General features: G+C 43.8%; 1 protein-coding gene across 1 annotated transcript in view; it reads left to right on the forward strand.

The window, feature by feature from the left end:
- The window catches only part of LOC137650161 (uncharacterized), an 81319-nt gene that overhangs the window by 26059 nt on the left and 31172 nt on the right, over positions 1 to 24088 (forward strand). The window contains exons 7-9 of the mRNA XM_068383320.1: positions 1338 to 1517; positions 16726 to 16919; positions 17615 to 17751. Coding sequence (XP_068239421.1) covers positions 1338 to 1517; positions 16726 to 16919; positions 17615 to 17751 — 511 coding nt within the window. The remainder of the gene's footprint in view (positions 1 to 1337; positions 1518 to 16725; positions 16920 to 17614; positions 17752 to 24088) is intronic.

The following is a 24088-nucleotide window of genomic DNA, read 5'->3' on the forward strand; positions in this document are numbered from 1 at the left end:
TTTTTATATTTATAAAAATGCTATCAAAATGTTTTATAATACAGTTGCTTAAAAGAAGATAAATACAGCGCCAAACTAACTCCATCACATCTAGGGTAATTTTGTGTAATGATTTTTCTTCTTTTCATTAACTTCAGCTCATTACTCAGCATAGAAAATCAACAGTTATTTTTCTCTTTCTTCAAGCCTTAGTTGTTCCGACACCGAACATCCTCGAGTCAGACATTTCACACTTTCAAGTTTTTCTACTATTTAAACTTTTTCTGTTTGAAATTGACATAAATGCTCCCTCTTTCTCTTTTCCCTATTAGCTATAAGTATATACCCTGGCATTTTGAATAGTTTTAAACCATTGAGCACATAAAAAGGCTGTTATCTGGATAGATAAGGAGCAAAAAGCTACTGCTAACAGTAAAATGATAGGCCTTGCATTCAAAACTTTGACTGTTAGGAGTCCTATGAGCTGTAGGCTACTATAGTCCATTTCTTTTATCGAGGCATATTTGCACCGACTCGCAGGGGTGCCCTTTTAGCTGGGAAAAGTTTCATGATCGCTGATTGGTTGGACAAGATAATTCTAACCAATCGGCTATCAGGAAACTTTTCCCAGCTAAAAGGGCACCCCTGCGAGTCAGGGCAAATATGCCTCGATAAAAGAAATGGACTATAGGTGGAACCTTCACAGGACTTTGAAAGTTTTTTTTTTTTCTTTTTCATTCCAAAAGTTTTTGGATTTTGGATAAAGGATTCTCGTGTTTACATTTATATTAGATTTAATATAACATTTCATGATGCAAAACTTCAGTACTTTAGCAAAGTTGTTTATATTTATTATTGTACATTAATCTGTTTGTAATTTCGAGTCGGCATATTAATTTTGAAAGGCCACACTGTATCTTAGGCTTTAATGTGTTCCCTTTTTTCTGTTATACAAATTCTGATTTCTTCTTAGTCTTTTTTTCGTTTTCTGTGTATTTTCTCTTTCTATTCTTATACATACATACATATACCAAGGCACTTCCCCCAATTTTGGGGGGTAGCCGACATCAACGAATGTAACAAAAACAAAAAAGGGGACCTCTACTCTCTACATTCCTCCCTTATATCTGATAAAAATATATTGTACTATATACCCCTGGTACTGCTAGGGTAGCACAGGAGGGTGGGCTGTGCTACCCTAGCAGTACCAGCTGAACTCGGTTGAGTCCCTTGTCAGGCTGGGAGGAGCGTAGAGAGGAGACGTCCCCTTTTTTGTTTCATTTGTTTGATGTCGGCTACCCCCAAAATTGGGGGAAATGTCTTGGTATATTTATGTACCCCTAATTGTTTACCTTTAGGTTGGGGGCGTTCATCACCGTACAGTTAAGAATTTGCCTGATGGAACTTTCTCTCTGTCTGAATTGCGGACGTTAACTCGAGATAACAGCCCCTTCTACCCTGTTACTACTTTAGTGTGTATTGAAAATACACATAACCTGAAAGGAGGAAAGGCGTTACCTTTGGAATGGCTAGATGAGGTGAGTTTCAAGCTTATTTCAACATAACTTTTAATCAAATTTATAAGTTGATTTTAAGATTTTTTTCTTTGAGTTAATGGGATAAGTACTTTTAAGGGTAAAGAGGAAGAAGGACACATGTCTTATAACGTCATACCATGGAAGGAAGGCGAGCAAATAGAGTGATTTTTTATTTATTCATTACCCAGTACTATTATTTCCATCATTGAAACATCCTTACAAAACCAAGTTTTTCAATATTAAACTTACCCGATAATCATGTAGCTGTCAACTCCGTTGCCCGACAGAATTCTATGGAGGGATACGCCAGCTATCACAATACTAGAAGGGGGTGTACTTACCAGCGCCACCTGTGGCCAGGTACTCAAGTACTTCTTGTTGACACCTCCTCAATTATTCCTCTGTCGTGCTTCTGGCAAGACGTTCTGGGATACGCTTATGTTCTTGGAGTATTTTCACGACTTTGGTGAAGTATTTCTCTTTGATTTCGGCTGTCGCTTTACTGGAAACTTCTATATTAGCTTAGTTAGCTTTTGGAATTAATTTGATTAATTATGGTGACGAAGAGAGTATGAACTCTCGTTCACCTTTCAATGGCCGACCCTTCCCTTAGACGGAAGTGTTGGTGTCTAAGAGAGTATAGACTCTCTTTCTTAATTTTGCTTAACAAAAGTTATAGATTTATTTTATATCTCTCCGCCTCTTATAGGCCTCTTCGATTAACTTCCTTTTATTATAAACTTATTAAAATTAATTTTTATATTTGTTTATATTCGACCTTCCTAATAGTAGGCGGTCTTTTCTTGGTACCGAAGTTAATTAACATTGAGCCCGTCATTTCGGTTTTACCTGTTAACATATTATGCTATTTCCGCCACAGAGTTTGAAAGAATTTCTTTGATAGTCTCGTACTGTTTTCAAAGTTGAACTAACGTTTTGTTTTGTCTCTGCAGTTGTTGACGTTCAGAACGTTCAACTTGCACTCTATCGTTACGATAGAGAAAGAATGTTCACGGTTTCACGTTGCAGTAAGAGTAACCGTGTCTAGCGTTTTGTTCATTCTTTCTTAACTTAATGGTTTTGATCCTAAAGGAACTTTTCAGTTTTTTCCTTTAACAATAATATGCTTTAACGATATATATGATTGGGCTCTTCTCTCAGGTTCTAAGTCAAGAGAGAGAGAGAGAGAGAGAGATAGAGACGGAGGGAGAAAGAGGATAAACGTTTCATTCAAGCCTGCCAGGCGTACGAGTAACGTCGTTATCGTTTTTGCTTTTCTCCCTAGTCTCTTTAGGGGAAGAAACTAAACGTTTCTAGAGTGATCTAGTGTTTAGTCTCTTTCCAGCCACTGAATTATCTTTCATTTGATTTTTCTGTTACATTGTAATTCTGTTTTCGCAATTACTAACTTTTGAGAAAGGATAGAATTGCGTGTTTCAGGTACAAACCACTTAAAGTTTCGAGTTCAGTGAAATAAGTGTAAACAGAAATCAAAGTGATAAGTGATTAGCGCAAATTATGTCAGTGTTGTGCGTGAGGGTACTTTTGTGCGCGCCAGTCGTCCTCCCAGTCCGGGACCTCTTGCAAGCTCCCAAGCCCAGGGGAGAAGCAATGTCGAAGGGCATAAGGGTTCAGCAGGCCTTGATCGGCGCACAGAAGTATCCTCGGTGGTTGTGGGCGTGTCTTACCGAGACCGTCACTCCCACCCGCAGACGATTGAGCCCTTATTTTGCTCGTCTGCAGAAGAGATTTAGGGGAGAAAATAAAGGCAGAGTAACGCTGGTCTCAGGTCTCAAGACCTCTTAAACGTAAAGTCCAGACCTATGCCAGACGTACGAAGTTAAAGTTCAACAACCCGGATGCAGTCATTGGGTTAGCTCTGACTCTCCTCAGTCATCAGTTGAATACACTCCGCCTAAGAGGAGTAAGGTTCTGCCGCAACAGATCTCTGCTGTTAAGGCTTTACCTCAGCAGACCTTAGTGTCTGCCGACCCCAAGTTGACTCTACTGCAGTCCATGCAGTCACAACTTTCGGTCTTGATGCGTGAGTGTCGGGCTGAGAGTGTTGCGCCTCCGCCTCCGCCTACACTCCCCCCGCCTTTGCTCGCTCCGCCTGATCGCAGTACCACCTGCCAGGCGTACGATGTTGTGGACTCTACTACAGTCCATGCAAGCACAGCTTTCGGACTTGATGCGTGAGTGTCGGGCTGAGAGTGTTGCTCCTCCGCCTCCGCCTACACTCCCTCCACCTACACTCGCTCCGCCTGATCGCAGTACCACCTGCCAGGCGTACGATGTTGTGGACTCTACTACAGTCCATGCAAGCACAGCTTTCGGACTTATGCGTGAGTGTCGGGCTGAGAGTGTTGCTCCTCCGCCTCCGCCTACACTCCCTCCGCCTACGCTCGCTCCGCCTGATCGCAGTACCACCTGCCAGGCGTACGATGTTGAGCCACGTGCTGAGTTTGCTGTTCCCTGTGGTGTTCAGCCTCCGCCTTCCTTAAGGCAACCTTTACAATGGGATCAGGAGGATTATACCTCTCTTCCTCCGCCTCCACTTGCTGCTCCACCAGTGATGCAACTCTCGGTTGAGGTACAACAACCTCTCCCGTCCATGAGTCAGTCTCCTCAGCTCTCGCTGCAGCGAGCTCAACCCTCCACAAGGCAAGCACCACAACACCTTAGCCTTGCGCCTCAGGAGCCTCAGCTTGCGAGACATTTACCTTGTTCTGCGCAGCCTCTTCCTCATCGCGCTCCGCTCACACCACAGGAACTGGAACTTGCTACTCCGCTTCCGCCAACCGCTCAGCAAGCGCAACCCTTGGGTTCAACCACTCATGCTAGGAGTCAGCCTCCTCCACCCATGCGCCTTCCTTCTGCTTGTCTTTTATTCAGCCTTTGCAGTCTGAGCCTCAGGTGTTCCCTCAACAGAGTCTTGAAGAGGAAACCACAACTATTGTTGTTCCAGCTCGTTCTGACTCTGCTGTTCAGCATACCTTACCTCCATTTTCAAACCATGGCAAAAATATGAATCATGAGTTATGAATGTAAGGTAAACATTATGTTGATTTTTAAACCCCATGCAAGCATACATAAAGCACTCTAGCACTGGTCATGGAATTTCTGAGAAATGTTAAACGCCATGCACACGCTCTGCTTTCCTTACAGCAGGCTCTGCTTACAGCAGGCTCTGCTTACTACATGCTCTGCATACAGCATGCTCTGCATACAGCATGCTCTGCATACAACATGCTCTGCATACAGCATGCTCTGCATTCAGCATGCTCTGCATACAACATGCTCTGCATACAGCATGCTCTGCATTCAGCATGCTCTGCATACAACATGCTCTACATACAGCATGCTCTGCATGCAGCATACTCTGCATACATCATGCTCTGCATACCTTACCGCATGCTTCTCAGTCACACATCTTGGGTTGTTGCCAACTCACTAGACTGTCAATCAGTTTCATAACGTTGCCTTCTAGTCTGCTGCTTTTGCACCAGTGAACCCTCACTCAGAGAACTTAGCTTTTCTAGGATAAGGTCCCTGTAGATGAGAAAGTTCTTTTCTCCCTCCTTCTGATATTTCCTTGAGGACTCTGTCATTTGGAGGGAGCCTTTAGCTGCATAACCTCTTATGGACTTTTATTTAAGCATAACATGCTTCCAGGGAAGGTAATGGTTCCACTTCAGTCGCTAATCCCGTCTGTTACCTCACCTGCTCCCATAGACCTTGAGCTGTGTTGCATGACATGCAGTCCAAGCTTAGTCCTTGTTAGAGGATTTTTTGTTTACGGAGTCAATGTGTCACGGGGAAGACGTTCAACAACCAACAGAAGTGACTTGTTGTGACGCAGTGCGGCAACCTCAGCAACCCGTTAAGGAGTTGTCTGTACGACCCAGACAGTCTAGACAGATTCGGGTTGTCACTGTACTTCCTCGCTTGCCCATGATTGACAGTTCACAGACTGTGCAGCAGTATCATGATCTTGTGTCCGGCTCCGTCAGTCGACTGGCTTTTAAGAGCTCCCACAAGTCGTCGCTGTCTGGTGATTTTCAAATGGACTATGGATCTGACCAAGGAACTGGGCCTCCTGGTCAATTTTGAGGAGTCTCAGCTCGTTCCATCCCAGACCATTGTCTCCTTGGGTATGGATCTTCAGAGTCGAGCTTTTCGGACTTTTCCGTCGGCCCCAAGGATCTTCCAAGCCCTAGAATGCATCCAGAGCATGCTGAGAAGGAACCGATGCTCAGTCAGGTAGTGGATGAGTCTAACAGGGACACTTTCATCGCTGGCCCTGTTCATCGTGTTAGGGAGACTCCACCTCCCCCCCCTTCAGTATCATCTAGCTGCTCACTGGATAAAGGACATGACGCTAGAGACGGTCTCAGTTCCTATTTCCGAAGAGAGGAGGTCTTCTCTCGCGTGGTGTAAGAACAGCTTTCTTCTCAAGGAAGGCTACCTTTGGCTGTTCAGAAACACGACCGCCGTCTCCTCTCGGACGCATCAGACACGGGCTGGGGTGCGACTTTGGACGGACAAGAATGCTCGGGAACATGGAATCAGGAGCAAAGGACACTTCACATCATTTGCAAGAAGTTGTTGGCGGTTATTCTGGCCTTGATAAACTTCAAGTCCCTCCAGCTTAACAAAGTGGTGGAGGTGGACTCTGACAACACCACAGCCCTGGCTTACATCTTCAAGCAGGGAGGGACTCTTTCGTGGAAGTTGTTCTAGATCGCAAGGGACCTACTCATCTGGTCTTTAGATCAAAAGCTAACTGGTAACGAGGTTCATTCAGGGCGGTATGAATGTCATGGCAGATCACCTCAGACGGAAGGGTCAGGTCATCCCCACAGAGTGGACCCTTCTCAAGAATGTTTGCAACAGACTTTGGGCCCTGTGGGGTCAGCCAACCATAGATCTGTTCACTACCTCGATAACCTAGAGACTCCTGTTGTATTGTTCTCCGATTCCAGACCCAGCAGCAGTTCACGTGGATGCTTTTCTGCTGGATTGGTTCCATCTCGACCTGTATGCATTCCCGCCGTTCAAGATTGTCAACAGAGTACTTCAGAAGTTCTCCTCTCACTAAGGGACTCGGCTGACGTTGGTTGGCTCCGCTCTGGTCCGCGAGAGAATGGTTCTTAGAGGTACTGCAATGGCTGGTCGACATTCCCAGGACTCTTCCTCTAGGAGTGAACCTTCTAAGTCTACCTCACGTAAAGAAGGTACACCCAATCCTCCACGCTCTTCGTCTGACTGCCTTCAGCCTTTCGAAAGACTCTCAAGAGCTAGGGGCTTTTCGAAGGAGGCAGCCAGAGCGATTGCCAAAGCAAGGAGAACATCCACTCTCAGAATCTATCAGTCTCAAGGGGAAGTCTTCCGTAGCTGGTACAAGACCAATGCAGTTTCCTCAACCAGTACCACTGTAACCCAGATTGCTGACTTCCTGTTATATCTAAGGAAAGTAAGATCCCTTTCAGCTCCTACGATCAAGGGTTACAGAAGTATGTTGGCAGCGGTTTTCCGCCACAGAGGCTTGGATCTTTCCACCAACAAAGATCTACAGGACCTCCCTAGGTCTTTTGAGACCTCAAAGGAACGTCGGTTGTCCACTCCAGGCTGGAATCTAGACGTGGTCCTAAGGTTCCTTATGTCATCAAGATTTGAACCTCTCCAATCAGCCTCTTTTTAGGACCTCACATTAAAACTCTTTTCCTCGTGTGCTTGACAACAGCTAAAAGAGTAAGTGAGATCCACGCCTTCAGCAGGATCATTGTTTTCACATCTGAAACGGCTACATGTTCCTTGCAGCTCGGTTTTTGCTAAACGAGCTTCCTTCACGTCCTTGGCCTAAGTCGTTCGAGATCCCAAGCCTGTCCAACTTGGTGGGGAATGATCTGAAGAGAGTACTTTGCCCAGTTAGAGCTCTTAGGTACTATCCTAAAAGGTCTTAACCTTTACAAGGACAATCAGAAGCCTTATAGTGTGCTATCAAGAAACCTTCTTTTCCAAGTTCTAAGAACTCAGTTTCTTACTATTCAGGCTTCTGATTAGAGAAACACATTCTCATCTGAAGGAAGAAGACCTTGCTTTGCTGAAGGTAAGGACACATGAAGTGGGAGCTGTGGCTACTTCAGTGGCCTTCAAACAGAACCATTCTCTGCAGAGTGTTATGGATGCAACCTATTGGAGAAGCAAGTCAGTGTTCGCATCATTCTATCTCAAAGATGTCCAGTCTCTTTACGAGTACTGCTACACCCTGGGACCATTCGTAGCAACGAATGCAGTAGTAGGCGAGGGCTCAGCCACTACATTCCCATAATCCCATAACCTTTTAACCTTTCTCTTGAATACTTTTTATGGGTTGTACGGTCGGCTAAGAAGCCTTCCACATCCTTGTTGATTTGGCGGGTGGTCAATTCTTTCTTGAGAAGCGCCGAGGTTAAAGGTTGTGATGAGGTCCTTTAGTATGGGTTGCAGCCCTGTATACTTTAGCACCTTTGAGTTGATTCAGCCTCCCAAGAGGAATGCTGCGCTCAGTAAGGAAGACGATCTTATTAAAGGCAGAGTAACGGTTCAAGTCGACTTCCTTACCAGGTACTTATTATTTCATTGTTATTGTGGATAACTGATTATATGAAATACGGGATACTTAGCTATCCTTTAGTCTTGTACACTGGTTTTTCACCCACCCCCCTGGGTGTGAATCAGCTACATGATTATCGGGTAAGTTTAATATTGAAAAATGTTATTTTCATTAGTAAAATAAATTTTTGAATATACTTACCCGATAATCATGATTTAATTGACCCTCCCTTCCTCCCCATAGAGAACCAGTGGGACCGAGGAATAATTGAGGAGGTGTCAACAAGAAGTACTTGAGTACCTGGCCACATGTGGCGCTGGTAAGTACACCCCCTTCTAGTATTGTGATAGCTGGCGTATCCCTCCATAGAATTCTGTCGGGCAACGGAGTTGACAGCTACATGATTATCGGGTAAGTATATTCAAAAATTTATTTTACTAATGAAAATAACATATTTCAGTGGTCTGTATCAGTTCTTATGAGTAGCGAGCTGGCGTGCCTTCCGCTAGAAATATGATATCACCAGACATACATTTCTTCTATTTTTAAATTTGTGGTAAATATTACCGTAAGCTACTCATAAGAACTGATACAGACCACTAAAATACTTGGTCTCGTAACTCTATGTTTCGATGATGGGAATATTACTGGGTAACGAATCGATAGAAAATCACTCGATTTGCTTGTCTCCCTTCTAAAATATGTCATAAGACGTGTGCCCTGTGATATGAACTCTACAAAGAATAAATTGCAAAATATGTAAAATCATTCTCTGTTTTTCGTGCAAGAAAAAGTATTAACTTAGCCAGCAAAAGCATTTGATATTGATAATGTTAAGGAAAATATATGACTTTTAAGAAAATATTTTTCATATTAGTGTACTTTCATTATAGAAATGTTAATGTAATTTACTATCAGAGAGGAAATAAAGAAAATGGAACTCATGTAAAATATGATATTCTCTCCTTGTTGTAGAGTACAATTTATGCTAGGCGGTACTCATAACAACCGATACAGTAGCATGGAATACTTTATGTTGTTACTTGATATTTTGATTAGCAGAATACTAACATTAATTGGTAGCCTATTGAAAGGAAATCACTATTTGCCCGCTTGTTTTCCGCAGCTTCGCCAGAAATATGACTTCAGCAGACATGTGATACAGTATGAACTTGACAGATATTAAAACTTTTCTTAACATTTTTTATTTAAAATTGATACTGTATATTAACAATAAAAGAAAATATTGACTTGCCAAGATAAATTGATTCATTTTTATACAAGAAAATAGATTATATCTTAGGAAATATAGTCCATTTCTTTTAGCGAGGCATATTTGCACCGACTCGCAGCGGTGCCCTTTTAGCTCGGAAAAGTTTCCTGATCGCTGATTGGTTGAACAAGATAATTCTAACCAATCAGCGATCAGGAAACTTTTCCGAGCTAAAAGGGCACCGTTGCGAGTCGGTGCAAATCTGCCTCGCTAAAAGAAATGGACTATAGTTGTCCTATTAGTGTACTATTTCTGATAGACTTGTGACGTCATCACAGTGAAAAAAAGTTGTGAAGTCGATTAGACGTAAGTCTGTATCTGTATTTATGTTTTTTAACTATTTATTTAGAGGTAATTTTGTCATTGATATTTCCAAATTTACTTGTGCATCCTGGAAATATTAACCCTTTTACCCCCAAAGGACGTACTGGTACATTTCACAATAGCCATCCCTTTACCCCCATGGACGTACCGGTACGTCCTTGCAAAAAAATGCTATAAAAATTTGTTTTTCAATATTAAACTTAGCCGGTGATTATATAAGCTGCAACTCTGTTGCTCGACAGAAAACTCTACGTCAAAAATCCGCCAGCGATCGCAATGCAGGTAGGGGGTGTACTTCAACAGCGCCATCTGTCGTGCAGGTACTCAGTACTCAATGTAAACACAGAACTCAATTTTCTCTCTGTCGGGCTACCGGCAAGACCTACTCATTCGCTGTTACTAACTGGATTTGTTTTCACAACTATTTGGTGAAGTACACTATTCTAGTTTTGAGCTTTCGCTATGCAGGTGTTTTATCTTCATCTCAAAACTTGAACTCGTTTTGGATAGATTTAATTATGGTGACAAAGAGAGTATGGACTCTCTTTCACTTTTAAATGGCCGACCCTTCCCTTAGACGGAAGTGTGTTTAGGTTTTTAGTAATTTTGCTTAACACGTTATAGATCTATATATTTTATATCTCTCCGCCTTTATTAGGCCTCTTCGATTAACTTTCCATTTATTATAAACATATAAAAATAAATTTTTATGTTTTGTTTATATGCGACCTTTCCTGATAGTAGGCGGTCCTTACTTGGAACCGAAGTTAATCAACGTTGAGCCCGTTATATCGTATTTAGCCTTTAAAGAATTTAAAACTTTTTAAATTTAATGTTTTATGAAAGAATTTCTTTGATAGTCTTCGTACTGTTTTCAAAGATGAACTAACGTTTAGTTTTTTAGACTACGCAGTTGTTGACGTTCAGGACGTTCAACATGCGCTCTATCGTTACGATAGAGAGAGAGTGTATCACGGTTTCACTTTGCAGTAAGAGTAAATCGATTCTGACGTTTTGTTCATTCTTTCTTAGCTTAAATGTTTTAAATTCTAAATTAAAGGAACTTTTTATTTGGAAAACCTTTCAGTTTTTTCCTTTAGTCAAATAACATGTTTTTTTGACGATATATAATTGGGCTCTTCTCTTAGGTGCGAAATCAAGAGAGAGAGAGATAGAGACGGAGGGAGAGAGAGGAGAGAAAACGTTCCGTTCAAGCGGGTAACGTTGTTCTCGAGTTGCTCTCGTCCCTAGTCGCTGTACGGGGAAGAAGGATAAAACGTTTTTAGTTTTTTATTCTCGTCCCCAGGCTATGTGCGGTGAGAGATTGAAAACGTAGTTATATGAACTAGTGTTTAGTCTCTTTCCCAGCCACTGATTTTTTTATCTTAAAATATGTTTTCTGTTTTTTGCTGGTATTAATGAGTTTGCATTATACGACTGATTTCGCAATTGCTACCTTTTAATGAAGGGTAGAATTGCGTGTTTCAGGTAGAAATCAGTAAAAGTTTCGATTTCAGTGAAATAAGTGCAAAACAGAAAATCGACAAAGTGATATGCGCAAAGTGTTACAGTGTTGCGTCCGAGGGTTCGTCTGTTCGTGCCTGTCGTTCACCTAGTCCGGGACCTCTTGCAAGCTCCCAAGCCCAGGGGAGAAGTAATGTCGAACGACTTATGGGTTCGAGAGGCCTTGATCAACGAACAGACGTTTTCCCTCTGTGGTTTCGGGCGTATCTACCCAAGATCGCCCCACCCACTCTAAGACGAGAGAGCCCATTTATTCCTCGTCTGCGGAAGAGGTTTCTCGTAAGAAACCATGGACCAAGGTCTCGCGGCTTATTAAGCGCAAGTCGGTCCTTTCCGCGCAAGTCCAACGGCCCAGTTGTAGCCACTGGGTCAGTTCGGACTCGCTGCAGTCTTCCGACGACTGGTCACCTCCTAAGAGAGGCAAAGCGGTACCGCATCAGGCAGTCACACCGTCTGTTGCCGCACCTGCTCCTGTAGACCCTAGTGGTCTTTGCTGCAGACCATGCAGTCTCAGTTAACGTCATTGATGCAGGACTTTCGTGCGGAGAAGGTTGACACTGCACCAACCTCTAGCCTACAACCAACCACGGTTGTGCGTCCTGTGGACGCTGAGGCGGCCTTCTCCCGCACTCCAAGAGAGTCCCGCCACCCATGCGTTCCAGTGTACCCTGCCAGCCGCATGTTGACGTTCAGCGACGCACGGAACCTTCCGTTGACGTTCGCGAGGTACAACAACAGTCTAAGTTGTTTTGTTTTGACGCGGTGCGTCAACTTCCGCATTCTAGAGTTGTTTTGACTGCTCAGTCTAGACAGTCAAAGCAGTCTCGAGTGGACACTGTACGTCCTCACACACCTGTTGTGGTTGACAGTTCAGTTGTTGACAGTTCACAGACTGTCAAGCAGTTACATGACGTTGCCTTCTGGTCTGCTACTTATGCACCAGTGAGAGACTCACTGAGGTAACCTAGCTTTTATCGGACAAGGTTCCTGTGGATGAGGAAGTTGCTGTTCTCCCTCCTACTGATATTCCCTTGAGGACTATGTCAGATGGAGAGGAGCCTTAAGCTGCTTAGCCTCCTATGGACTTTAATTAAATCATGATGATTTTTTTAAGGATCTTCGTCCGGATCTTGTAACTGCTGCTCCTCGTTCGCCTAAACGTCAGAACTTACACTAGGCCTAGCTACTTCGAAGCCGTTGTTTTTAAGCTAGTGCTCTCTCGCTCTCCTAGAGAGCGTTACGTTGGCTAGGCGACTGGTTTTTGCACCAGGAGGAGTTTTTAGGGATACAGCCTTTGATTTCCCTTCTTTTAAACTGGCTTATAGAGCGAGAGTCTGATATGACACGAGAGAAGTTCTCGGCTTGGGAGTTCATGCCTCTGCCCAGATAGACTTCTCAATTCTGGTAGACTCGCCCTGGCGCCTAGCCAGGAGACGCTCCAAGTTGTTTACAGGTCAACTTCTCAGCTTTTGTCAAGCCTTTGAAGTTTTGCTGTACTATTATGTCACACATAACAAGGCTTTCAGGGATGGTAAACGGTTCCGCCTCAGTCGCTAACCCCGTCTGTTGCCACACCTGCTCCCGTAGACCCTAAATGGGCTTTGCTGCAAGCCATGCAGTCCAAGCTTGCGTCCTTGATAGAGGACTTAAATGCGGAGAAGAACCTTCTGGCCAACAACCTTCCAACCGGTCGGTTGTGCGCCCTGTTGACGCTGAGGTAACCTACTCGCGTCTGCCAGTTGAGGTGGTTCCTCCTTCTGGCCAACAACCTTCCAACCGGTCGGTTGTGCGCCCTGTTGACGCTGAGGTAACCTACTCGCGTCTGCCAGTTGAGGTGGTTCCTCCTTCTGGCCAACAACCTTCCAACCGGTCGGTTGTGCGCCCTGTTGACGCTGAGGTAACCTACTCGCGTCTGCCAGTTGAGGTGGTTCCTCCACCGATGCGACCCAGTGTGGGTTGCCAGTCGCACGATGACGTTAAGCGACGCTCGGAGGTGGTTGTTGACGTTCAGTGTGTCACTAGGAAGACGTTCAACAACCAGCAGAGGTGACTTGTTGTGACGCAGTGCGTCAACCTCAGCAACCCGGTAGGGTGTTGACTGCACAACCCAGACGGTCTAGACAGTTTCGGGTTGACGCTGTACTTCCTCGCGCACCCATGGTTGTTGACAGTTCACAGACTGTGCAGCAGTTCCATGATATTGCGTCCGGCTCCGTCGCGCATCCACCAGTGCAACCGGATTCAGCGAGTCAGACGTTGCCCACTCCGTTGCCGTTTCCTCATCAGTTTCGGATGAGGAACCCTCTGATGAGGACGTTGCTGAACAAGACGATCAGCCCCCAGCCCTGCTATCCATCCAGAAGATGCTGAAGAAGGAACGCTGCTCAGTCAGGCTGTGGATGAGTCTGGTAGGGACACTGTCATCCGTGGATCAATTTGTGTCACTAGGAAGACTACACCCCCGTCCTCTTCTATACCATCTAGCTTTTCACTGGAAAAAGGACAAGACGCTAGAAGCGGTCTCGATCCCGGTTTCCGGAAAGATAAAGTCTTGTCTGACTTGGTGAAAGGACTATATCAACCCTAACTGTTCAGACTCCCAACCACGTTCTCTTCTCGGACGCATCGGACGTAGGCTGGGGTGCGACATTAGACGGTCGGGAATGCTCGGGATTATGGAACTCGAGTCAAAGGACAATGCATTTCAACTGCAAGGAGCTTCTGGCAGTACGTCTGACCTGGAAAAGCTTCAGGTCTCTCCTTCAAGGCAAAGTGGTGGAGGTGAACTCGGACAACACCACGGCTTTGGCGTACATCTCCAAGCAAGGAGGGACCTACTCTCTGACGTTGTACGAGATCGCAAGGGACCTCCTCACCTGGTCAAAAGGTCTAGACATATCACTAGTAACGAGGTTCATCCAAGGCAACTTGAATGTCATGGCAGATTGTCTCAGTCGGAAGGGACAAATAATTCCAACAGAATGGACCCTCCACAAGGATGTATGCAAGAGACTTTGGGCCACCTGGGGCCAGCCAACCATAGATCTCTTCGCAACCTCGATGACCAAGAAGCTCCCAATATTTTGCTCACCAATCCCGGACCCAGCAGCAGTTCATATAGATGCCTTTCTACTAGATTGGTCACATCTAGATCTATATGCATTCCCTCCGTTCAAGATTGTCAACAAGGTACTGCAGAAGTTCGCCTCTCACGAAGGGACAAGGTTGACGCTAGTTGCTTCCCTCTGGCCCGCGAGAGAATGGTTCACCGAGGTACTTCGATGGCTAGTAGACGTTCCCAGAACACTTCCCCTAAGGGTGGACCTTCTACGTCAGCCACGCGTAAAGAAGGTACACCAAGGCCTCCACGCTCTTCGTCTGACTGCCTTCAGACTATCGAAAGACTCTCGAGAGCTAGAGACTTTTCGAAGGAGGCAGCCAGAGCGATTGCTAGAGCAAGGAGAACATCCACCCTTAGAGTCTACCAATCGAAGTGGAAAATCTTCCGAAACTGGTGCAAGTCAGTATCCGTATCCTCGACCAGTACCCCTGTAACTCAAATAGCTGACTTCCTCTTATATCTGAGGAAAGAACTATCTCTTTCAGCTCCCACTATCAAGGGTTACAGAAGCATGTTGGCATCAGTCTTCCGTCACAGAGGCTTAGATCTTTCCAACAATAAAGATCTACAGGACCTCCTTAAGTCTTTTGAGACCACGAAGGAGCGTCGTTTGGTTACACCTGGTTGGAATTTAGACGTGGTACTAAGATTCCTTATGTCAGACAGGTTCGAAACGCTACAATCAGCCTCCCTGAAAGATCTCGCCTTAAAGACTCTTTTCCTGGTATGCTTAGCCACAGCTAAAAGAGTCAGTGAGATTCATGCCTTCAGCAAGAACATCGGATTCTCATCCGAAACGGCTACATGTTCTACAACTTGGTTTTCTAGCCAAAACGAGCTGCCTTCTCGGCCTTGGCCAATATCGTTCGATATTCCAAACTTATCGTATGGTTGGAAATGAACTAGAAAGAGTCTTATGTCCTGTAAGAGCTCTTAAGTTCTATTTAAAACGAACTAAACCTTTACGAGGCCCGTCTGAAGCTTTATGGTGTTCAGTTAAGAAACCATCTTTGCCTATGTCAAAGAATGCTTTATCCTATTTTATCAGACTGTTAATACGAGAAGCTCATTCCCATCTGAATGAGGAAGACCAAGCTTTGCTGAAGGTAAGGACACACGAAGTAGAGCTGTCGCAACTTCCGTGGCCTTTAAACAAAATAGATCTCTGCAAAGTATAATCGACGCAACCTATTGGAAAAGCAAGTCAGTGTTCGCGTCTTTTTATCTTAAGAATGTCCAGTCTCTTTACGAGAACTGCTACACTCTGGGACCATTCGTAGCAACGAGTGCAGTAGTGGGTGAGGGCTCAACCACTACAATTCCCTAATTCCATAACCTTTTTATCTTTCTCTTGAAATGTTTTATTATTGTTTTTGGGTTGTCCGGAAGGCTAAGAAGCCTTTCGCATCCTACTTGATTTGGCGGGTGGTCAAAGTCATTTCTTGAGAAGCGCCTAGATTAGAGGTTTTGATGAGGTCCTGTTGTATGGGTTGCAACCCTTGATACTTCAGATCCTAGGGGTCGCTCAGCATCCTAAGAGGATCGCGAGGCTCCGTAAGGAAGACGTACTTAAAAAGGCAGAGTAATTGTTCAAGTCGACTTCCTTACCAGGTACTTATTTATTTTATGTTTGTTATTTTGAATAACTGCTAAAATGAAATAAAAAATCCTTAGCTCATAATAATGTAAACAATTATTGCTGGTCTCTACCCACCCCCCTGGGTGTGAATCAGCTTATATAATCACCGGCTAAGTTTAATATTGAAAAATGTTATTTTTATAATAAAATAAATTTTTGAATATACTTACCCGGTGATTATATATTAAAGGACCCTCCCTTCCTCCCCAATAGAGACCCAGTGGACCGAGGAGAAAATTGAGTTCTGTGTTTACATTGAGTACTGAGTACCTGCACGACAGATGGCGCTGTTGAAGTACACCCCCTACCTGCATTGCGATCGCTGGCGGATTTTTGACGTAGAGTTTTCTGTCGAGCAACAGAGTTGCAGCTTATATAATCACCGGGTAAGTATATTCAAAAATTTATTTTATTATAAAAATAACATTTTTCATATTTTTTGATAATTTTTTGAGAAAATTCAGGCATTTTCCAAGAGAATGAGACCAACCTGACCTCTCTATGACAAAAATTAAGGCTGTTAGAGCAATTTAAAAAATATATACTGTAAAATGTGCTGGGAAAAAAATAACCCCTTGGGGGTTAAGGGTTGGAAAATTCCTAATAGCCTGGGGGTAAAAGGGTTAATATAAATCAGTAATAGAGTGTTTAGTCTTGTGACACATGAAATTACAATATGTTGATGAGATCCTCCTATTTAAATATTTTATGAAGTCCATTATTTTCCAGTTAGGAGAAATGTGCCATGATCTAAATCTTCCATTGCATATGGATGGAGCTAGATTGATGAACGCTTCCGTAGCTCTGGGAACGAATCCAAGTCGTCTCGTTTCATCGTGCGATTCGGTAACTTTATGCCTCAATAAAGGCCTGGGTGCACCAATGGGGTCCCTTGTAGTGGGAACAAAAGACTTTATTGCAAGGTTAGTCCAATTTCATCATTGAGTTTAAATTGTCATGTTGTATAAAGTATCAAGTGAGACTATATTCACTAATTGTAAAGGATAATTATCAATGTATTAATTTGGACAAATCTTAAGTTCTTCAGAACCTTCGTCAATTTCTGGGAAATGAGGCAAAGAAAAAAACCTAAGTTTTCAAAATCTATGTTCAGATAGCAGAATTTTAGCATCTTATTAGATCAAGTACTGTGTTCTTAGGCTGCTTATACAATGCGGGTTTGTTACTTAAGACAGTACCTACACACTTAGGTCACTGGAAGAGTTTTTGGAGTTATTACTTGGAGGGGAACATACTGACTAAGTAATTGTTCTTAACCCTTTTACCCCCAAAGGACGTACTGGTACGTTTCACAAAACACATCCCTTTACCCCCATGGACGTACCGGTACGTCCTTGCAAAAAACTGCTATTTACAATTTATTTTTTTTTATCATTTTTTGAGAAATTTTAGGCATTTTCCAAGAGAATGAGACCAACCTGACCTCTCTATGAAAGAAATTAAGGCTTTTAGAGCAATTTGAAAAATATATACTGCAAAATGTGCTTGAATAAAAAATAACCCCTGGGGGTTAAGGGTTGGAAATTTCCAAATAGCCTGGGGGTAAAAGGGTTAAATGTTGTGATATTTTAAGTAATTTTTTTTTTTTCATTTTCAGAGCATTAAGCATAAGAAAAGTATTGGGTGGTAGTTTGCACCAGGTTGGCATGATGGCCGCTGCTGGTATCTTTGCATTAGACCATGTAGTTCCTAGATTAACGTGGGACCATAGCCATGCAAGAGCTATTGCACAAAGTAAGTGTTTATGGTGTTCATAGTATTCTTTTCTCTAGTAGGAAAATGAGAATTTTATAAGCAACTTTATTCCATCCCAAACCCCCTACTTTTTGTTTTATTATTATCATTATTATTACTAGCCAAGCTACAACCCTAGTTGGAAAAGCAAGATGCTATAATCCCAAGGGCTCCAATAGGGAAAAATAGCCCAGTGAGGAAAGGAAATCAGGAAATAAATAAATAATGAGAACAAATTAACAATAAATCATTCTAAAAACAGTAACGTTTAAATAGATATGTCATATATGAACTATTAACAACGTCAAAAACAGATATGTCATATATAAACTATTAACAACGTCAAAAACAGATATGTCATATATAAACTATAAAAAGACTCGTGTCAGCCTGGTCAACATAAATACATTTGCTCCAACTTTGAACTTTTGAAGTTCTACTGATTCAACTACCCAATTAGGAAGATCATTCCACAACTTGGTAACAGCTGGAATAAAACTTCTAAAATATTGTGTAGTATTGAGCCTCATGATGGAGAAGGCCTGGCTATTAGAATTAACTGCCTGCCTAGTATTACGAGTCCTCAGACTCAATTTTAGTAGCAAAGAAAAGAATCCTGCACTTCCTTGTTCCCTAGGAGTAATTCATGCACATTTGGTTTCCTTAAGTACCCTGTAGGTAACCATCTCGCTTCGTGTTCCAGTTCCTCCCTGTTTGGAAGATTCAGTATTGCCTTCATTTCACTTATTCATGTTTTGCAAAGTGATAATTTTTAGTTATACTTATAATCTGATAATTGTTAATATGTAAGATGTACTGAATAAGATCGTATAAGTTTTATACTTCTCTTTCAGTGAATAGTTTTGTGGCGAAATTTCACCGGTTTATACAAAATAGCCCGATGTACTGGGCTGATCACAATGTCTGAAGGACAAACTTCACAAAACCATCGGGGGAGTAAATAGAATATGGCTATATTTTAACAAGTTTTATTATAAAAATAATAATCTAATACGAGAAACATGAAAAATTAACCCTTACTTGACATACAAGAACATGTGCGCGACCAAAAAAAACTATGTCCGCATCGGACTCAAGATTTTAGCAAAATTAATTGAAAATTTATAAAGTTATCTCTATAAACCTCTTACCGAGACCTTTAGAGGTACTTTACACAATAACACTGATCCCCTGGCACAAGGATCGACAAAATATTAATAGATACAAACTTTACAACAACTCTATCAAGACATACATGGAAACCGACCTGGGTACACTAGGGGTGGGGAGAGAGAACAATTAGATAGATCTTACTGTGATTGGGGACGTCGGATCAAAGAGACAGAGCAAGCCTTGCAACCTCCGACGTCACCTTTTTGGCGCAATTTTTCCTGGACCTAAATTTCTAGATTGGATTTTTTTATCATGTTACAATGGAATGACGTTATTTTTCTTTCTCTTAAATTACAAGAGGTTGATTTCTTTAGTCTCAGCGCCTCCCCTATCAGGCGGTTTCTCTTTTTGGTTCTAAACATTCCCGTCTTGAACTACATTCATTCGCCCGCGAGTTCTCTCCTCTCCCTCCAATTTGACGTAGTCGTAGGCGGAGTCAAATGGCGAGAAATTCGATTGATCAGGTCGAAATTCCCGACATCCTCCACGCCCCAAAATAAGGAGCGATGAAACGTCGGTCAATTGGATAGAGCCGGACTCGGGGTGGGGAGTGACTTACTCCGAGACTCTGTTAGGCTCGCTGCGTAGTGCTCCGCAACGACTCGAACAGAGTACGCACAATATACAACACAGCAATGTTACCCCGGGGCAATAAACATAATCAATAATAAACATATAGTCAAACAACAGTTCAAATTAGGCAATGGGCCTAGCAATTCTAATGCACTCGTGTATAATACACATAAGGAACAGCAAAAATCAGTGATAATGTACACATATTATACAAAATTCAAATGGCAAAGCAAGTAGGCAATGGGCCTAAAACAAACAGAAAATGGCAATGGAAATGCATACATTGCAATTCAAATGCAAAGGCAATTAGGCAATGGGCCTAAAACAAACAGAAATGGCAATGGAAAGGCATACATTACAATTCAAATGCAAAGGCAATTAGGCAATGGGCCTAAAACGAACAGAAATGGCAATGGAAAGGCATACATTACAATTCAAATGCAAAGGCAATTAGGCAATGGGCCTAAGACAATCAGAAAATGGCAGAAATGCATACATAACAATTCAAGTGCAAAGGCAATTAGGCAATGGGCCTAAGACAATCAGAAAATGGCAATGGAAATGCATACATAACAATTCAAGTTCAGTCTGTCTCAACTCACAATAATCGAGACTTGTATAGCGCTGCTACATGCAGGCTGTTACTTAATGGAGTACAAGAGGGAGGGGCTAGTTCTGTGCAACGCTCGGTCTGTACGCACGAGAGACCATCCCGTCCCCGTTCTCCACCTCCTACGCACTTCCAACTTCCGCAGATTCATGCACACCTCACAAACTCCACCCTCCCTACCTTCCAGATAGGACACGCCCCTTTTTCACTCATTGTTTACAGCTACGTTTTAAATGTCGTCACCTTTCAGCAGACAGTCCATTAGTTCTCGCTGTTTCGCGGCAGCCCTTCTCAATGGGCGTGCAGAACGTCCTTGTGCGTTCGTCTGCTCTGATTCAGTTTCATTTTCATTTTCACTTCTTTCACTAACTGCATAGTTCTCACCTTTCTCGTCGCTGTCGTCCGTTCCTGTGGCTGGTTGTTGAGTTGTCGTAGCTGTTGCCATACCCTGGTCGTCCCCAGACGTCTCCGCTATCCCTGGCACTCCGGCTGTCGAACTGTACGCGCCCTCTTCTCCGTCATCGACGTCGTCTTCTCCTCCATCGTCATCCTCAGAGGGGGCTATTTCTAGGGGAACCAGGTGGGTGACAGCTCGCAGCGACTCGACACCCTCAAACAACACTAGCCGAACGTACGACTCCGTCGTCGTCAGGATACGTCTCCACGACACGTCCCAGAGGCCATGTAGCTCTTTTCTTATTTTCTTGTTTAACTAGCACGATGTCTCCGGGGTGCAGCTTGGAGGGTTCCCCGGCCGACAGTCGTGCCGGGCTCTCAAGGCACTCAAGTATTCCTTTCTCCAGCGTTCTCTGAACGCTTTGAGTGAATCTGTCAATCTTATGTAACGATCACGTAGCTTCTGAGAGGTGAAGGTTGCGTTGAGATGTTCGTCCGGTAAGATTGGTGCCATGAGGTGGACTTGGTGTCCTCTTATCTAATGGGAGGGGGTGAGGACTTCATCCTCGCGCTCGTCACCGCTGTACATAAGCGGCCGATTATTCACCATTGCTTCTGCTTCTTTCACGAGGGTTAGCACGTGGGCGTCCGGCAGGTACTTCTTTCCGAGGGCTATCTGGAGGGTCCGTTTCGTTACTCCTATCAAACGCTCGAAGAACCCACCTTTCCAAGGTGCACGGGGCGTCTGAAACCGCCACTTTATGCCAGTTTTCCTCAGGAACTGCTGGACTTCATCTTCTTTGTAAAGTCCCTGCAGGAGGTGGCTGGCAGCCTTGAAGGTTCGATGGTTATCGGACATGATGAGCTGTGGGGCACCATGGGTGGCACTAAACCGTCTTAGTGCCAACACGAATTCTTCTGCTTCCAAAGAGGGGCAGAAGTCAAGGTACACGGCTCTGCTAGCCATGCAGGTTATGATAAGTATATATCCTGGCCGCGTTTCTGTTGGGATGGCTGCTGTGTGGTCCACTCCGACCGCTGTGAAGGGTTTTGTGAGGGTGATCCTTTCCTTTGGCAGGGGGTGTGGTGGTGGCTGTCTCATTAGAGGCTGGAAGGCTAGCTTGCATTCGGGGCATTGCCGCATGGTTCGCTTCGCAATGGAACGTAGACCCGCCACCCAACATTTCTGTCGAAAGATACCTATTAGAGTATTCACCCCACAATGCAAATGTAACTGATGTAGATAATTTAAATACATCCTAACTAAATGCCCTTTGGCTGGCAAGAGAATTAACTGATCAGTTTCTCCTACATGGGACACTCGTCCCCTGGTGCAGATGAGATTATCTACTAAAACTAAATTCAATTGTCTGACAAAATTAGCAACTTCACGAGGGGGTCTGACTCCGCCCTCTAAGTAGGCATAAACAGTAGGCAAATAATGTTTTTGCTCTAATTGGACAACAATACTGAACGGATGCCGTTCTATCTTAGCAAACTTTAAAACTAGTCTGGCTACTCTCAACAAGAATTGGAACCCTACTTCCTTTTTCAGGATGTCCCAAATCTCGCCTGGGGGGGTAGGACACATCTCCTCCCTCAACTCCTGCACCGCCGCTACTACGTGAGTTTGATGTAGTGGATCTTCCTCCTTGTAAGGAACAGGCTTTCCCGTGGTCCTGAGGAATTCTGGACCGTTCCTCCACAGGGAGTTAGCTTGCAATTGTCGAGCCGTTGCACCTCGGGATAGGATATCGGCAGGGTTCTGATGACTAGGGACATGGTTCAGACTGAAACTACAAACCTGCTGAATAAAAATAATTTCCGCTACTCTGTTAGAAACAAACACATTTTTATTAGACCTGGCATCGGGAGATGCTACCCATGCCAACGTTACCTTACTGTCGGTCCACATTACTATTTCCCGTGGCTCGATCAGTTCCTTGAGCGTTCTTGCTAGTCTGCTGCCTAACAACAAGGCCAGTAGCTCTAACTTAGGGATCGTCAGTTTGCTCATCCCTTTCGGAGTGATCCTGGTTTTACTGGTAACCAAACTTACCCGATTGCATTCGTCCCTAGTATATGCCACTGCTCCATATGCCTTACTGCTGGCATCGGTGAACACATGAAGTTCTAAACCCCTTCTTCCTATCGATCTTTGAAAGGTGATGTCGCTCACCGCTTTCAAATCATTCAACAATTCACTTGCCTCTTTAGCCCCTTCTTCTCCTAACACATCATCCCAACCTACATTATCCTCCCATAGTTGTTGAAGGAAAAGTTTTCCCCTTACAAATAATGGGCTTATCAAACCTATCGGATCGTAAATGGAGACTAACAGGGAAAGTACCCTACGCTTCGTAGGCACCCATCCCTCCCCCAACTCACAGATCCCTTTACTTTCTTTCACACACAATCTGTCCACGTCCCGGGCCCATCGCAGCCCGAGCACGTTCACACTCAAAGGCTCACTCCACTGTTTCTCGCTATCGAAGGCCAAGTGATTGCTTGCCCACCCTTCTAAGGGCATACCCGCCCCTTTTAAGAAGTTATGAACAGAGTCATGCTCTTGCCTCATATGGTCTAAATCCTCAAACGTGGCTAGATAGTTATCGACATAAAAGGATTTTACTAAATCTGGGCGCCCATCCTCTTTAAAATGACAATTTAATATCTGTTGTAGCAAAAATGGACTAGCTGTGATGCCGAACACCACGACTCTAAAGGCGAAGGTAAGCGCTCGACCAGCTGCCTCGCGCCACAGAAATCGTGTGTATTTGGCATCACGAGGATCTAACAAAACGCGATGGAATGCTTTACTTATGTCGGCTAACATAGCATATCGGTTTAACCTAAACCTTATAATTAAACTATATGCTACCTCTACCAAATTGGGCCCAGGTAAGAGACATTCATTCAATGACTTGCAACCCTTTGACTTTGCCGAGGCATTGAACACGATTCTAAGGGGGGTGATACGGCTGTCTTTCTTAACACCAAAGTGTGGCATGTAATAACCTTCCACTATGGGATTTTTCACCTCTGATATAAAACCTGCTTCGATATATTTATCTATCACTCCCTGATATTGTTCAAAATATTTCCTATCCTTTCTGAATTTGGTCTGCAACGACTCTAACTGCGCCACAGCGTTACGATAATTTGTTTCTGGCCTAGCATCCGACCCGAATGGTAGGCTAACCTGATATCCCTCAGGTTTCCTTACAACGCTTTGCGATACCTTTCGCACGGCCTCGGCCTCGCGAACAGTGTATTGCTCAGATGTGGCGATGCCAACACGGTCTAATCGCCACCACTCGTCTACATCATACAGATATGGCTCGTCCGTGATTCTGCACACTCTCAATGTTCTTACTTGTTCGACCTTTTCCCCTTGGAACAGCCACTGTGGCACCTTCCCGTACGGAGACATACCATTATGCGTCAAGAAAAGATTTATCCCATCTACTTTTTCAACACCTATGATAAAATAGCTAAAATAATCAGCCCCAACTAAAATGTGAACGTTCATCATGGTATCTGATTGGTTTGCTGGATCGGCTAACGTGACTCCCTTGGTCAACA

Source organism: Palaemon carinicauda, chromosome 11, assembly GCF_036898095.1.
Source record: "Palaemon carinicauda isolate YSFRI2023 chromosome 11, ASM3689809v2, whole genome shotgun sequence".
NCBI lineage: Eukaryota > Metazoa > Arthropoda > Malacostraca > Decapoda > Palaemonidae > Palaemon > Palaemon carinicauda.